At 39.3% G+C, this 14,824-nt stretch overlaps 1 protein-coding gene across 2 annotated transcripts in view; it reads right to left on the minus strand.

Moving 5' to 3' along the window:
• The window catches only part of ZWILCH (zwilch kinetochore protein), a 36,967-nt gene that overhangs the window by 2,486 nt on the left and 19,657 nt on the right, over positions 1–14,824 (minus strand). For both annotated transcript variants that reach the window (XM_014558674.2, XM_032480903.1), the window contains 8 exons: positions 14,693–14,798; positions 13,920–13,999; positions 12,003–12,159; positions 11,476–11,504; positions 8,133–8,269; positions 6,878–6,973; positions 4,163–4,275; positions 1,041–1,155 (listed from right to left, as the gene is read on the minus strand). In XM_014558674.2, the coding sequence (XP_014414160.2) occupies positions 1,067–1,155; positions 4,163–4,275; positions 6,878–6,973; positions 8,133–8,269; positions 11,476–11,504; positions 12,003–12,159; positions 13,920–13,999; positions 14,693–14,798 (807 nt within the window). In that variant the 3' untranslated portion in view covers positions 1,041–1,066. The remainder of the gene's footprint in view (positions 1–1,040; positions 1,156–4,162; positions 4,276–6,877; positions 6,974–8,132; positions 8,270–11,475; positions 11,505–12,002; positions 12,160–13,919; positions 14,000–14,692; positions 14,799–14,824) is intronic.

Consider the following 14,824-nt stretch of genomic DNA (forward strand, 5'->3'; position numbering starts at 1 on the left):
AATGAAATAAAAACCACCTGTAATCTCAGCCCTCTCAAAGTCAATGTTAATATTTTGCTGTATGTTATGCACCTATTTTCCTTTTGCAAAAGGGGACCATAGCGTACAAACTGCTGTGTGATTTGGATGTTTCATTTTAAAATCTCCCCAAATACTATTTTAAAGAAAAATGATTGCCACATCAGCACTGCCCTACAAACAAGAGACAGTCAATCATAGATAACAATCCTTTCCTATTAGGCAACCAGGAAAAAGCATTAGGTGGGTGCCAAGCAAATGAGCACGTATGCTTTTCTAAGAGAAATTTTCTAATGCTAAATTAATTTCCTTTACTCACTGAAATACCTCAAAGAAATATTATACATTTAATTTATGAATCTTCTCTGTAACTAGGTTTTTTTAAAAGGTCCATTTTATTCTTAACTATGCTAAAATGCTAAAATTAATAACCATTTATTTGGGTACAAAACACAGCTTAAGAAAGAATGATGTTAGGCATTTTATTCGTTATCTGACTATTTAATGCTGTTTCTGAAACACAAAAACAGTAAGATAGTAGAAAATGCTATTCCATTAATTCTTTTGGTTAATACTACCTCAGATCAAACAGTTTAAAAAGGGTGTTTACAACTGGGGCTCAGTCCTACAGCTGGTGGGGGTTACAGTTGTTTTTAACAAAACTTCGCTTTCAATGTCAAATCAACATGCCTACTTAGGGTTTTTCTCTTCCAACAATGGTACTGAAACCAAACTCTCTTTCTACTATAGATACAGATTTCAAATGCAAAGACATTACTACTTAAAAAAGTTTTTTTTTCATTTCTCCGGTTTTAGGATTAAACTGTTAGGTGACTACAGAAGGTAGAAAGGAAATTAAAGACTTGCACTGCTCAGTAACACCTGGTAAGCCTTTTATGTGATTACTAATAATCCATATTCCAAATGTATTAAATCAGCATTTACGTTGTAGAAAGAACGAAAACATAAGGTACTTAATATATTACAAAGTATTAGGAGAGAACAAAAAATTAATATACTACCTTAGAGTGGACCCCAGCAGCACACGTCACTTGAAATGCACCTGGCTGCAGGTGACCATGTTAGTAAAGAATATTCTTTCTTCCAGGCTACTGTTCAATGTTAACTCAGAAAAATCTATAACCAGAGAGACAGAGAGATCAGAATCGTTTACCACCCTGCTGGCTTTTCTACTATAAATTCTGCTGAATTTAACAGTGATTAAGCAGCAGCTGAATGACACGTGTCTTCTACTTTCAGAGAATTTATCAGACAAAAATCAGCAAAGGCGATTCCTTTAAACAGTAAACCCTCCTGATGTGTCGAAAACATGACTAAGCAAACTAAAAAAGCAAGCAGATTTTTTTTTTTAAACTTTTTAATCTGGGCATCTACTGCTTTATTTTTTGTGCTTCATCCTACAGTTAAACAACTGTCTTTTCCCCATCCTAATATAGAGTTCAGAAAATATTTTCTACTTAGGATTTATAGTCTGAGGGCTAGACACATAGCCTTTTTTCTCCTGAAGACGACTGTTTTTCAAAAATAAGTGGTACAATTAACATTTAGATGAGATAGTGTCCACTTCCTCGTGGGTCGGCATTTTGGTTTCCATATACCCACCATTACCAACGACATTTGCCGAGCGCCCACTGGGGTGAGCAGCACTCTACTGGACACGGTTTTTCTCCCTCATTAACTCCAAATCATTATTCTCTCTTCCCAGGGCAGCTAAAAGTACCCTCTTCTCTCTTCAGCCTTCCTGCTTTTGATGTCAACTGTTTTACTCAAGAGCATCGTTCCATTAGACATCTTACAAAGCTAGTATCTGACCTAAGTGCTCGGTCCAATGACACAGTCTAGTTTTGTAAATGCCTATGATCTGGCCAAAAAAAAAAATTATTGGGCCTTAACATTTATAACTGAGGCTTTGTTTGAATAACCCATGACTTTTATGAATGAGATCCTCCTTCAACAGTGGGCCTTGCTTTGGGCCAAAGTTCACTGGATAATTTCTAGACAAACACATCAAGAATACATGATGGGTAGAAGAGGTTATAAAGTTCAAGTCAAAATGGAGTTTGAGTTTGTTTCCAAGCATGCAAATATATTATTTCATATATGATTTCCTAAAAGGAGTCTCTAGACCAATAGATGAGCAAAGTGTTTTAACTCTTAACATTCAAAATAGCTTTCATTCTTTTTTTGAAGCAACCTCATCAGAAAGACTCTAGAAGACATGTTCAGCATACCACACTATTTCAGCATCACTGGGAAAAGGCATTTAATCTTGTGTGAATCTCCTCATCTCAGAGGTTTAATCTTTATGTAATAAAGTTTATTTTTAAATGGCATTTTCCAAAAATGTATCACATTTATTCATGTGTTTAAAACTTCTTTTAAGTCATAAAATACATTTCTTAAAAAAAAAAAAAAAAACCTGAAACAACAAATGGAGATAAAGTAAAATGTATAAATTGGTGGGTTTTTAATCTTAGTCGCACAATGGAGTCACCTGGAGAACTTTAAAAATTATTATGTCCTGGCTCTGCCTCCAGTGATTCTGATTTACTTGGTCTGGGTATTAGAACTTTAAAAGCTCCCCAGATGATTCTAATGTTCGATTAAAACTGAGCACCACCCTCCGCCCTCACCATTCCACACCTCAAGGTTAAGCTTTAATTGTCTCCTTTCAGACCTTTTTCTATGGTCCAGGCCCCTATTTTTGCTACTGCAAACAATACCACCATTAATAATCTGGTCTGTAGGCCTTTTTGCACAGGTCTGGTTATATACGTGGAATAAATTCTTAATAATGGAACTGCTGGGCCAAGGAATGTATTCTTCAAAAATCTGGTGAATAGCACCCTCTACAGAAGCCACACCCCTTCACACTCCACCCGGCAGTGTGTGGTTTCTCCCAAATCCTTGCCAGCACTGTGACACCAAACTTCTTGACCTTTGCTAACTTGACAGATGAAAGATGATATTTACATAATATAAATTTGCATTCCTCTTATTATAGGTGGGGTTGAGCACCTTTTATTTTTAAGATGACATCTGAATTTCCTTTTTGGTAAACTGTTCATATTACTTGCCCATTTTTCTACTGAGTTACTTATATTTGTCTCAGTGATTTGAAAGTTCCTTATATACTAGGGAAGGTAGCCCCTTTTCCGAACATGAGCTGCAAATTTCTTTTCCTAGTTTATCATTTGTCCGTTGCTTTGCCTCTGGTATTTTTTGCCAGGCAAAAATATTTCTATTTTTATATAGTTGATTTTCAGTTTTTTATAGCCTCCAGGTTTTATACCACACTTAGCAAAGATAGCATGATTTTAACTGATGGTTCTCAGGAAAATTTGGTTTCTCTAGGACTTTAACAGTTCAGCCATATGAAGAGAGGAGTTTCCATTCTGGTTGAGAGAAACTTCCATTATGCCTGAATCAAAATATATTTGGAGGGGGGCAAGTATAAACATTTTCTGGAAATAATTTTGCAAGATATTAATCACTATAATAGGACTATTTGTATTCCCAGCCTTTCAGATCTTCTTGAATTCTGTTTAAAAACTATCAGATTTTATTTTGGACAATCCTTGCAATATTTGAACCAGCCATTTAAGACTTATACAAATGGAGAATAAGAGATGTCACCACCATGTGGTCCATGTGCACAAAGGTAACAGTTTCCATAGGTACTTACGGAAGGAGGAAGACTTGGTGGGTCAGCTAATTATACCAGGGGCTAAAAGACATTCTTTGACTGACATGGACCATGTTTGACCGAATACTACAAACTAACCCTTTCTCCACCACACAGAGGGCATCAGGGCAGAAATACCATCACTGTTTTAAACAGTGCACAAAGTATAAAGTATGAGCTGGCATTTCCATTTTATAACCTTATTCTTACACCTATGTCCCTATGGCTTGACCTCTATTAATAAGTTCCTCTAGCCAGGATAGTGAGAAAAAGCGCTCTCTCATGATCTTTTTCCCCCAGAATAAACAGGTTTATACCTAGAGTTGAGGAAAATTATTTAAAACTAGGCCCAAGAGCTCTAATAATAATATCTACTAGTAAACTTAGTTTATTTTCTATTGGAATAATTAATGTAGAGAGACTACAAACCATCCTTACCGGGTTTGTGAAAACTGAGATGGTCTACAGGTGGGCTGTCACTCAGTTGCCAAACTGTTTTCACCTTCTTCTGACCGCTATTTATCTCCACTCTCCATTTCTGTGGCTTCTCACTACGGAAAGAAAAAAACATCAAAGAAAAAACCCAGTTCCTTCTATAGTCAGTGAAGTCCTGATGTGATAAGCAGTGAGGAAGAGGTGGAGAGGTCACAGTTCCCACCTCAAGAAGCACAGCAAAGAGAGGGAGAGAAACAAGGTTGTAAGTGACAACAATTCAGTGCAGCCGCTACGGAAAACAATACGGAGGCTCCTTAAAAAAACAAACTAAAACTAGAGTTACCATGTGATCCAGCAATCCCACTCCTGGGCATATGTCCAGAAAAGATGAAAACATTAATTTGAAAAGATACATGCACCCTAATGTTCACAGCAGCACTATTCACAATAGCCAAGACACGGAAGCACCCTAAATGTCCATCAACAGATGACTGGATAAGGAAGACGTGGTATATGTACAATGGAATATTACTCAGCCATAAAAAAGAATGAAATAATGCCATTTGCAGCATCATGGATGAACCTAGAGATGATCATACTGAGTGAAGTAAGTCAGATGAGAAAGACAAATATTATATGATATCACTTATGTGTGGAATCTAAAAAACTGATACAAATGAATTTATTTATAAAACAAAAACAGACTCACAGACACAGAAAACAAACTTGTGGTTACCAAAGGGGAAAAGGGGGGAGGAACAGATAAATCAGGAGTATGGGATTAGCAGATACACATTACTATATACAAAATAGATAAGCGACAAGGATTTACTGTGTAGCACAGGGAACTATATTCAATATCTTGTAATAACCTATAATAAAAAAGAATCTGAAAAAAATATGTATAACTGAATCATTTTGCTGTGCACCAGAAACTAATACAACATTGTAAATCAATTAAACTTCAATAAAAATAAATAAGTTAGTTAGTAAATAATTAGTCAATTTTGAAAAATGCTATAATTGAGAAATACCGGATGTGGGAGGGGACACTAAAAGAGGGGTAAATTAACTTAGAATGGGAATGTAGAGTTGGAAAAAGAGTCCTCAGAGACTGTGGCCTTTGAAGGAAATTGTAAGGCAGAGTTAGTTAAACAGACAAGGTCCAGGATGTAGGAAGGACATGGGTGTGGGCACTGAGGGCTCAGTGTGGGGCGCGCCTGAGGAAACACAGCCAGTGACTCAAGAGGAGACGGGGAAGACGCGGTGGCACGTGGGCCAGAACGGCGCAGAGGCCTCACAGACCACACTGAGGTGCTGGAACAGTGTCCTAAAGGTAAGGGAATCACTTAACCAGAAGGAAGTCAGGTGATGGGATCTGAATTTTAGGAAGATGACGTCGGCAGTGACACAGAGAAGGAGGATGATGGAGGTGGACAGAGCAGCTAGGAGAAAGGATTTAGCATACAGAGCCTACATGCGAAATAAGGCAATGATGACATGAGGATGTAGAGAAAGGAACGGATTCAAGAGCTTCTAAGACCCCTGGTAACCATTTAAAGAGCGAGGAAGTGACAAGAGCAAGGAGAAGGTAAGTGTTTTGGGCTTCAGATGGAGATTAACGATGACCGCGTGGGAGAGGAAATACGGGAGTAGGAAAAGTGTTAGGAAGAAAGTGAGGAGATTGGATTTAGAGTCTGAACGACCTATAGGAGGTTGAAGTTGAGGATTCACGTCTAACAGACGTTTAGAAACACGGGTGTGAAATGCAGAGGAAGCAGGAGGTAGGGGTTATGAGTTGTCATTGGCCCAGAGGAACTGAAGCCTTGGGTGTGAATGCAATCACCTAGGGAAGACAGAAAGGAAGAAAAGAAGACAGAGAGGGTGGAGGTCTGGTGAGAACTCACAGATGAAGGAGAACTTGAAAAGGGAACTATTCTCAGTCTTGGAGGTGGGCCAGAGAGGTAGAGTTAAAATTAAGATAGAATATTATTCGTGAAAACAAAGGAAGGGGCTAGGTTCAAGAGAGCAATAGTGTTAAATGCCAAAGAGTCTTACAAGTATTTAGTGAACAGGAGAGAACTGGTGGGCCAGCTAATTACACAAGGGGCCAAAAAACACTCTTCTGGAAAGTGTCCTCTGGATTTGGCGATGACCGGCAACTTTTATCAAATAATTTCAGGGGGGGGTGATGGGGTTTGGCTAAGCGGGATCTAAACAGAGGGAGGGTCCAAATCGAGTACGAGAAAAATTTCAAGTCTGTCATATGCTAAGGGGAAGAGTCAGGAGAGATCAAGATTTGAGGCGACCGCACTGTCTGGGTGGATGGCTCATCTACCATCTTAGCCTCAGTTCCACCCCTCCCCACATCCTCCTCTCTCTCCCTCCCGCAGCCATACCCTTGACTTTGTTGTCATTACCCCGATCGCTTTCCTCCTAACCTGTCACGTCCCTTCTGGCTAAACTTTCTGCCCTCTTCCGTAAAGGAATTACAAATTAAGAGCAAAATCAAAGAGTAGAGAACCAGTAGTCTAAAGAGAACAGACAAAAGGTCTGGGAGGAGGAAGAGGCAGGACCCTATCAGACTATGTTCAGAGAAAGAGAATCAGAGGATTATGGTCAAGTAGGTCTGGGTCATGAGGTCATGAGGAGCCGACACTGAAAATGCCTACAAATCATGGCTGGACTTGAAGTATATTTAGTTATTAAATTGCATACCTTTGATATAAGTTTTTTACAGCAGTTGGTCTGACTGGCAGCTGAAAAACGTGTTGCTCATCAAGAGGATTTTGTTTGTAATATTTTATGCAGGATCTGAAAAAAAAAGAATCACTGGAAAAAGATGCCACTTGGAGAGAAAGGCTTTCTGGTCGCCTAAAGCTCATAAGGGAAACATGAAACTCACCCTTATCAACAATACTTAGGTTATTTTTTTTTTTTTTCTTACAAAGGAAATTTCATTCCCTTTTAAAAAATTAATAGTTCTCATAAATGGAAAATATATTTAAGTTGAGTTCAAGTCAGGATTTAAGTGGGAGAAAAAGGTACCAGAAAGAAAACAAAGAGGCAAAAGATCCAGCCTCCACTGTTTTCCAAATACAGGGAGTCAAAGAGTTAGCTCACGTAGACTACTGATCTTTAATGCGGAAAAAAAACCCAGTGACAATTTCAAACTTTCCCTTCACAAATGAGGCAACTCTCATTTTGGAAAAGGCAATGGTGTATCTCCTTCTACAGGGAAAAAGAAACCTATTCCTTCCACTCAACGGTTCACTTCCAGTTTGAAGTCTAAAAAAAAAAATACACTTAAGACACCAGCAATCCATGTGTAAGGATTATTCCCAACTGTTTTTAGTCCAACCAATCGACAGAATTGCTAAAATTTCAGCAATTACTATTGACAGAGGTCTGGTAATAAAATTTGATTCCATTCAGTTACCATACAGATGGCTGGCAATTAGTTTGACCCAAATTTTACAAGGATGTTAAGAAAAGAGAAGGTGAGGAGGGTGTAGTGCAGTGGTAGAGTCGGTGCTCAGCATGCACATGGTCCTGGGTTCAATCCCCAGTACCTCCGTTAATAACAAACAAATAAATAAATAAACCAATTACCTTCCTCCCACACCTAAAAAATACTTAAAAAAAAAAAAAAAAGAAGGAACTATTTATCAAGCATCTATTCAGTGTCAGGCACTTTATATATATTCCAACCTTTTTATAGATGAAACAAGCTGCAGGGAAAAGCAACTTCCTCAGAAAGTCAGGATGGAGCAGCTCCAAGTGTCCAACCTGATTCCTCCCGAATCCCAAGCCTGTCCTCCCACCGCAGGGACTTAGAACCATCCTGCTACTGTGAAGACGGGGAGCACAAATTCCATCCTCACTGATAGTTTAAAAAAAGGTGCTCATCTGGCTACAACTATTTCAGAAGAGAATACATTTTAATATAAGACAACAAGAGAGAGACACTTACTGCGTTAAGGAAAAGAGGAGCTCGTGTTGAGGTTTGATGAAAAGCCTGCAACTGACTACTATTGCAAGAATGTGGTGGAGTTTTTGGACATGATAAACTTGTTCTTGTATATCTACCGATGGAGAAATGAAATATTCCTGAAATGAAAAAAAAAGGAAAGGCAAACAGGGAGTTAATGAACAAGTGGGATCTTTGGAAAGACTGTAACTTGCCCGCTCGACCTACATGTGCCCGACTGATTAACAGGCCTGGGGTGGGGTCGGGGGAAGACAGCAGGCAGCCAGACAGCTTTCCTCCTTTCAATGACACTCCTCAAACTAAACCCTAAGTCCTCACTGAGAATGTTCTGAGCCAAGCACATATCCTCTGGCCAAGGGAAATCACAGAACTGCTTCATCAAGGAGGCCCAAGGAGGTAACTAGGATCCACCCACCAAACTCTCCAGAAGGAAGGAAGGGCAAATCCACATCATTCTTAACTTCAACACACTTGCTAGGTTGATGGGAGTACCCACCCCTAAAAATACATAGTAAACTTGAAGCACCAATAAATTAAGTAAGTACATCAGCAAGCTTCCACTAACATGTATTACTGGTATGACCCTTTGAAAAACAAACTTGGCAGTCTTACGCCAAGCATCATAAAACGCCGAGATCTGTTTCTGAGAACCCGTCCTAAGGAAACATTCCATGATAGATACGGTCAGTGGAATTCTTCCACAACTCGCCCCTCACTGGAATACGTATCTTGTATACTCCCTTCCCCTTGAGAGAGGCCAGACCTGTAAATGTGATGGAATGTTACCTCCACGATTAGGTTACTGATGGACTTAGGGTTTTTTCCTTTCCTTTTTTTTTTTTTTTTGATTGAACCCAGGACCGTGTGCATGCTAAGCATGCGCTCTATCACTGAGCTATACCCTCCCCTACTACTAACTGACTTTGAATTAATGAATTGGTCGTTAAGTATGACCTAGTGAATGAGCTCTTTAAGGAGGTGAAGCATTAGAGATGCTCTCCTGCTGGTTTTGAAGAAACAAACTGCCATGCTGTGGAGAGGGCCACGGGGCCAGAACCCACAAGCAACCTCTAGGACCTGAGACTGCACCTGGGCCAACAGCTAGCAAGAAAATGGGGACCTTCATCAAAGGGCCACAAGCAAATTAATTCCACAAACAAGAAGTGAGGGAACTTGAAAGTGGGCCTTTCCCTAGTCAAGCCTCCAGATGACACCTTGATCTCAGCCTTGTGACACCCTGAGCAGAGGACTCAGCTAAAAGGCACCCAACTCCCAAAAACTGAGATAAGCTGTGTTCAGTTAAGCCTCTAGATTTTGTTAGGCAGCGACAGAAAACTAACACAGGGAGGGAAAAGCCATAGCCATCTCTTAATTAATTGGGGGTAGTGGCAAGGAGGTAGGAGAGATCCATGGATAATCCTAAATTATAGTTTAAAAGACCCCGCTCACCACTGGCTACAGACTACAGCGTTCCTCGCACCTGCCGCCCGTATTCCCAGCGGTCCCCGGGAAGTGGAGAGCCCCAGGTCTTTCTCACAAAGGAACAGACCCAGAGTGCCTTTCCCCTCTGACTCTCTCTGCTCTTGCTACAACCCAGGCTGGTCCACCTGGGTTGACCTGGGTGACACGGCCTGATTACCTGGAGGCGGTGTAGCTTCGTGAGGGTTTCTCAAGGTGTGGTCTGCCATGCTATGCAGACGACCACCCCCAGAAGACGTCCATGTCCTAACCCCAGAACCTGCGGGTATGTTGCATTTATGGCAAAAAGGAATTAAGGTTGCAGACGTATAAGGTCATTTGACCTTGAAATAGGGAAAGTGTCCTGGATTATGCAGGTGAGCCCAATCATATGCGCTCTTAAAATCGGACGAGGGAGGCAGAGATACAGCATGAGAAGGACTTGACCCCCTATATAGCTGGCTTTAGAGACGGAGGAAGGGAGCCAGAAGCCAAGGTATGGGCTGGTCTTTGTAAACTGAGAACACCCCTCAGATTACAGCCGGCACAAAAAAGGGACCTCAGTCCAACAAGCACGAGGAACTGAATTCTGCCAGTAACTCAAAGGAGTAGGAAATGGACTCTCCCCTACAGGCTCCAGACAAGAACACAGCCTGCCAACGCCCTGATCTGAGCCTAGTGAGACCCAGCCTGGCCTTCTGAACTACAGAACTATAAAGTAATACATTTGTGTTGTTTTAAGACACTAAGTGTGTCATAATTTGTTATGGCAGCAATACAAAACTAATGTACCTGCAAATCCCCTGCATCCGAATCATCCAGAGATGGAGATAGTTTGTTTAAAAAGATGTATTCTTCCCTGCATATCCTAGTTCTAGCCAACAGCAACTGACTGAGAATCTGATAAAGCCACAAAGGGTTCATCCACCCCCTCACCCTCCAATAAAAGACGTATTCTGAGTCACTGGGGCCCAGGAATTAGCATTTTAATAAGCCTTCTAGGAAACTGTCAAAGTTTAAGGACTACCACGTCAAGTCTGAAGCCAAACCGAATTTTAAAAAACAGGCATATGAAATGACTTGAGGGGAATTCATAAAAAAGTACTCACATTTGAGTGATGAGATCAAGAGTATATTTGCAAAAATGTTATTTAAAAAATGTATACCAAAAATTTGCACTAAAAATATATACTCTTAATAAAATGTTTAAAAGCTGAATAGCAAAAATCAATGTCAAAAGAATCCAGTTGTATCTTCCTTTGCATAACAGATAAAGCTAGAGGTTTCCTATCTTGTATTTTTATAAGAAGCCAGATGTCATTTGAAGATTCATTTTCTAAAAAAATCCTCCAACAAATGTCAAGGGTCCATACAGATGCCCTTCAATCTCCTTAACTTTCTAAATCAATACACCAAGAAAACACAAAAGCTCATGATCATGGCCCTGAAACCCACAAGTATCTTTTGAATCAATATGTTAAAGAACATAGGAAATTCTTTGGAAAGTAATCCTTAATGTGTAACAGAAATGGGTCAAGTGAATATAAAGCAAATATTCCTTTAGAGGGCCTGTCAAAGAAAGGCATTCCCTGCCATTTCAGACAGATGAGAGTTGGGGGGTTGGGGGGGTGCACTGGCTTGAGCAGGATACAACTTTATGTCAGTATCATCAATTTACACAGAACAAGAAATGACACTGTACAGGCTACTTTTTTGGTCTGCCTTACCAGACGGTATAATTAATTGACTGTCTTATTTATCTGTTTCCTAGGACCTAGGACAGAGACTGGCACAGAGCAGGCACTTAATAATGTTATGCAGAATGACTGAATAAAAAATCAACTTTAGAATGAAAAAATAAACTCACCAAATGATTCAAAGATGCAAGTTCCTGACCTATCAAGAGAAAACCACATATATGCACATAAGCTTTAGGCATTATCTATTACCTGTTAAGCCACCTAAGAAAATAATTTCATAGTTCATACATGAAAGGAATCAAGCTAAACAATTTCTCACAAAAGGCCAAATTTTCTGCTACGTTACACCATAAACATATACTAATATTTATTCTAAAAGTGATCACAGTTTGCCCCTAATCAAATCAGCCAAGTGATGTATATTAAAATTACATCTCATAAAAGCTTTTTATTTACTACACTAACCTCATAGAATCTCAAAATGTTTGAACTAAAGACAAACAAAAACTATAGTTATCTTTAACATCTTTATTCAGGGGAGAAACAAAAGCTCAGAAAATGGAAGTCTCACAGTGAACCAGGGGCAAAGCCAGCACTCCAAACAACAAGGGAAAATGTAGATAAAATCTGAGAATTCCTATGGCTGACAGCTGTGAGGCAGCTTTCAATTTTTTGAGCTGGGAAAGGGACTTACCTATGAAAAAACTGATGTAGTCTTTCTTCAGTTTATCCAAACCAATTTCCAAAACCATCTGAACTGGAACAGTCCCACTGAGAGGAACCACGTCCATGGGTCCATGGTAAGACTGATGAATGAGCTTACTTAGCAAGCTGTTACTCCCACTATGAAGCTAGGCATCAAGAAAAGTTTATAAAACCACAAATAAAAACAAAAAAGAAGTCCAGTGAGCAAAAGAGAAGCAAACTGTATTAGCTAAAAGCTAAAAATTATAAGCTTACATTTTTCATCTCATGACACTACAAATTGTTTGACTAAAACCCCCAAGTCACAAACCCATCAGTTTCTAAAGTGCCATTCCTACCTCATTTGCTTAAGTCCAAAGCAATTAAGAAGGGTTTAAACACATCCAAGACACAATTCCCCCAAAGAGAAGGCAGAGTTGGTCCTTTGAAGCTTTACAACTAAGAATTCTCTCTTCCTGGCCCATTAAGTGCTGTTGGGCATCTTTTCCAAAACTGAGCATCTTCAACTACACTACACATCTGCTGCTGCTCCCGCAGGGGTCCATGCCCGTGTCAGGAGGACCTCCTTATGGGCTACAATATCCCACATATTAACTCGGTCTTTTGAGAACTAATGAGGGCTGTGAACTTACAGATCTAACATGGGTTACAAATGTTAAACAATTTTAAACCAAACTAAAATATTTGACACTTTCTTGCTACTGTCTTTTTTGTTATCTCCAATTTCCACCACAATCTTTTGTATTTGGTAGGGGCATATGTGTAAGTATCTCAGAAACACTGAAACTCTCAAGAGAAAAATTCAATGGCCAAGACTAAAATGCCCAGAATGACTAACAGCCAAATAGGGGTAGGGTTTGCATGCCTCTGCTCCAAAGCGTATCTCTATTCACATCTATGAAAGTTTCTAAGTTTTGTAGTCATGAACTGGCAGCTGCATTATTTAAAATAATTCCTATTAAATGAGGAATCTTCTTGTTTCTAGCTTTTAACTCCAGTTTTTCTTGATTATAAAAGCACAAAATCATTATGGAACATCCGTAAAGTACAGAAATATATAATACAGTTGGAGAACCTCATTTGATTCTCATTTCACCCTGTCTCCAGAGGTGATTGCTATCACATTTTAGCATTTTTGTTTCCAGGCTTTTCTCTCCAAAATTTGTATTTTTAATACAACAGTGTACAGCCCTTTCCTTTTTACTAAGTATTATATGCATTTCTCCACATCATCTGTCAGCATCATTTATAGCAACTATTACATGTGCCATTATGTGGCTGTGTCATTATTTACTTAGGTATTCCATTAACGGTGAAAATTTTGGTCATTTATAATTTTTGCTATCATAAATGAGGCTGTAATGATGATTCCGATACATAAAATCTTGATACGTATTTCTATAATGGCCTTAGAATGGATCCTAAGGATTCATAGGGCATGGTACATTTTGAAGATCTCAAGACATTATCAGAATTGCTTTTTAGAGAGAAACTGGAACAAAACTGCTTTTGTTCCAATTTGTACTCTCATCAGTAGCTATGAGAATGATCATTCATCTCAAGTAATGACAGTGTTAGTAGCTTACAAACACTGAGCACTTAACTATGAGCTAGCTAGGTGCTAAATGTTTCCTTCACATGAATTAAGTTATTTAATCTGAAAACAACACTATGAGGTAGTTCCCATTCCCTACTTCAACTTGACAGATGAGGAAACTGGGGCCCAGAGAAGCCAAAGAATCTGCCAGAGTTTACACTATTTTTTAGGCTATATTTTATACTATATTTTTAGGCTAGAAAGGAGCAGAGCTGGAATTCGAACTCAGGCCGTCTGCTCCAGAACCTGAGTCCTTACCCACTGTGCTGTGCTGCTGAGAACATGTTTAACCCACACCACTAAACCTACCCATGGCTGTATGTCACCGCGCTGGAGGCTCTGGATGATCAAAGTGAAACACTTCACCAGGTCTTGATATGAAATCACACCTTGGAAAACAGGTCAGTCTAACATTATTTTCATGGCTACTTCTGCAGATCAAATATGTCATTAATCTTAAGGATACACAAATGAAGTGGAAGATAAGTATCTGAATTTTATGGATGTGAGACAAGGAAAGCAACCAAAACCAAAAAAAAAAAAATTTATGTATTTTTTTAAGAAAGAAATTAAACTCATTTCCATAAAATAACATACCTAGAAAAATATTATGAAATATCTTTTCCTCTTTCTAATAATTGTATTTTCACTAAGGTATGTTTTGGTTCATGTAAATATAGCATAAAAACCACCTAAGTCTTGGTGGGAGGGTATAGCTCTGTGGTAGACTGCATGACTAGCAGTCACAAGGTCCTGGGTTCAAATCCCAGCACCTCCACTAAAAACAAATAAATAAATAAGCCTAATTACCTCCCGCTGCCAAAAAAAAAAAAAAAAAAAAAAACAACCATCTAAGTCTTATACCTCAGGCAGGAGAAGAGAAGAGATTCTACGAGTTGCCTTGTCTTAGGACAATTCTTGAGTAGAATGTGCCAATGTATTATTAGACATGAATTTCATAAAATGGGAACCAGATGTCCACACAAGACCAGCAGTGCACACTGTATTGTTTCCAAAAGGCTTAAAAGTAAACCTAAGGATAACAGGAAACATTTTATTTCCCAGTCCTGATGGACACTTACTACTGCTCATTTTACACCACAGCTGCTCAGCAAAATCCAGGTCACCCCGCACTGTGAGAAGACACTCCATGGACCGATCAACCGCTGCGGAGTCGTGCTTCACTGCCTGGAAAAGAAGTGAGCGTCAGAAAT

Source organism: Camelus ferus, chromosome 6 (genome assembly GCF_009834535.1).
Source record: "Camelus ferus isolate YT-003-E chromosome 6, BCGSAC_Cfer_1.0, whole genome shotgun sequence".
NCBI classification, from domain to species: Eukaryota; Metazoa; Chordata; class Mammalia; order Artiodactyla; family Camelidae; genus Camelus; species Camelus ferus.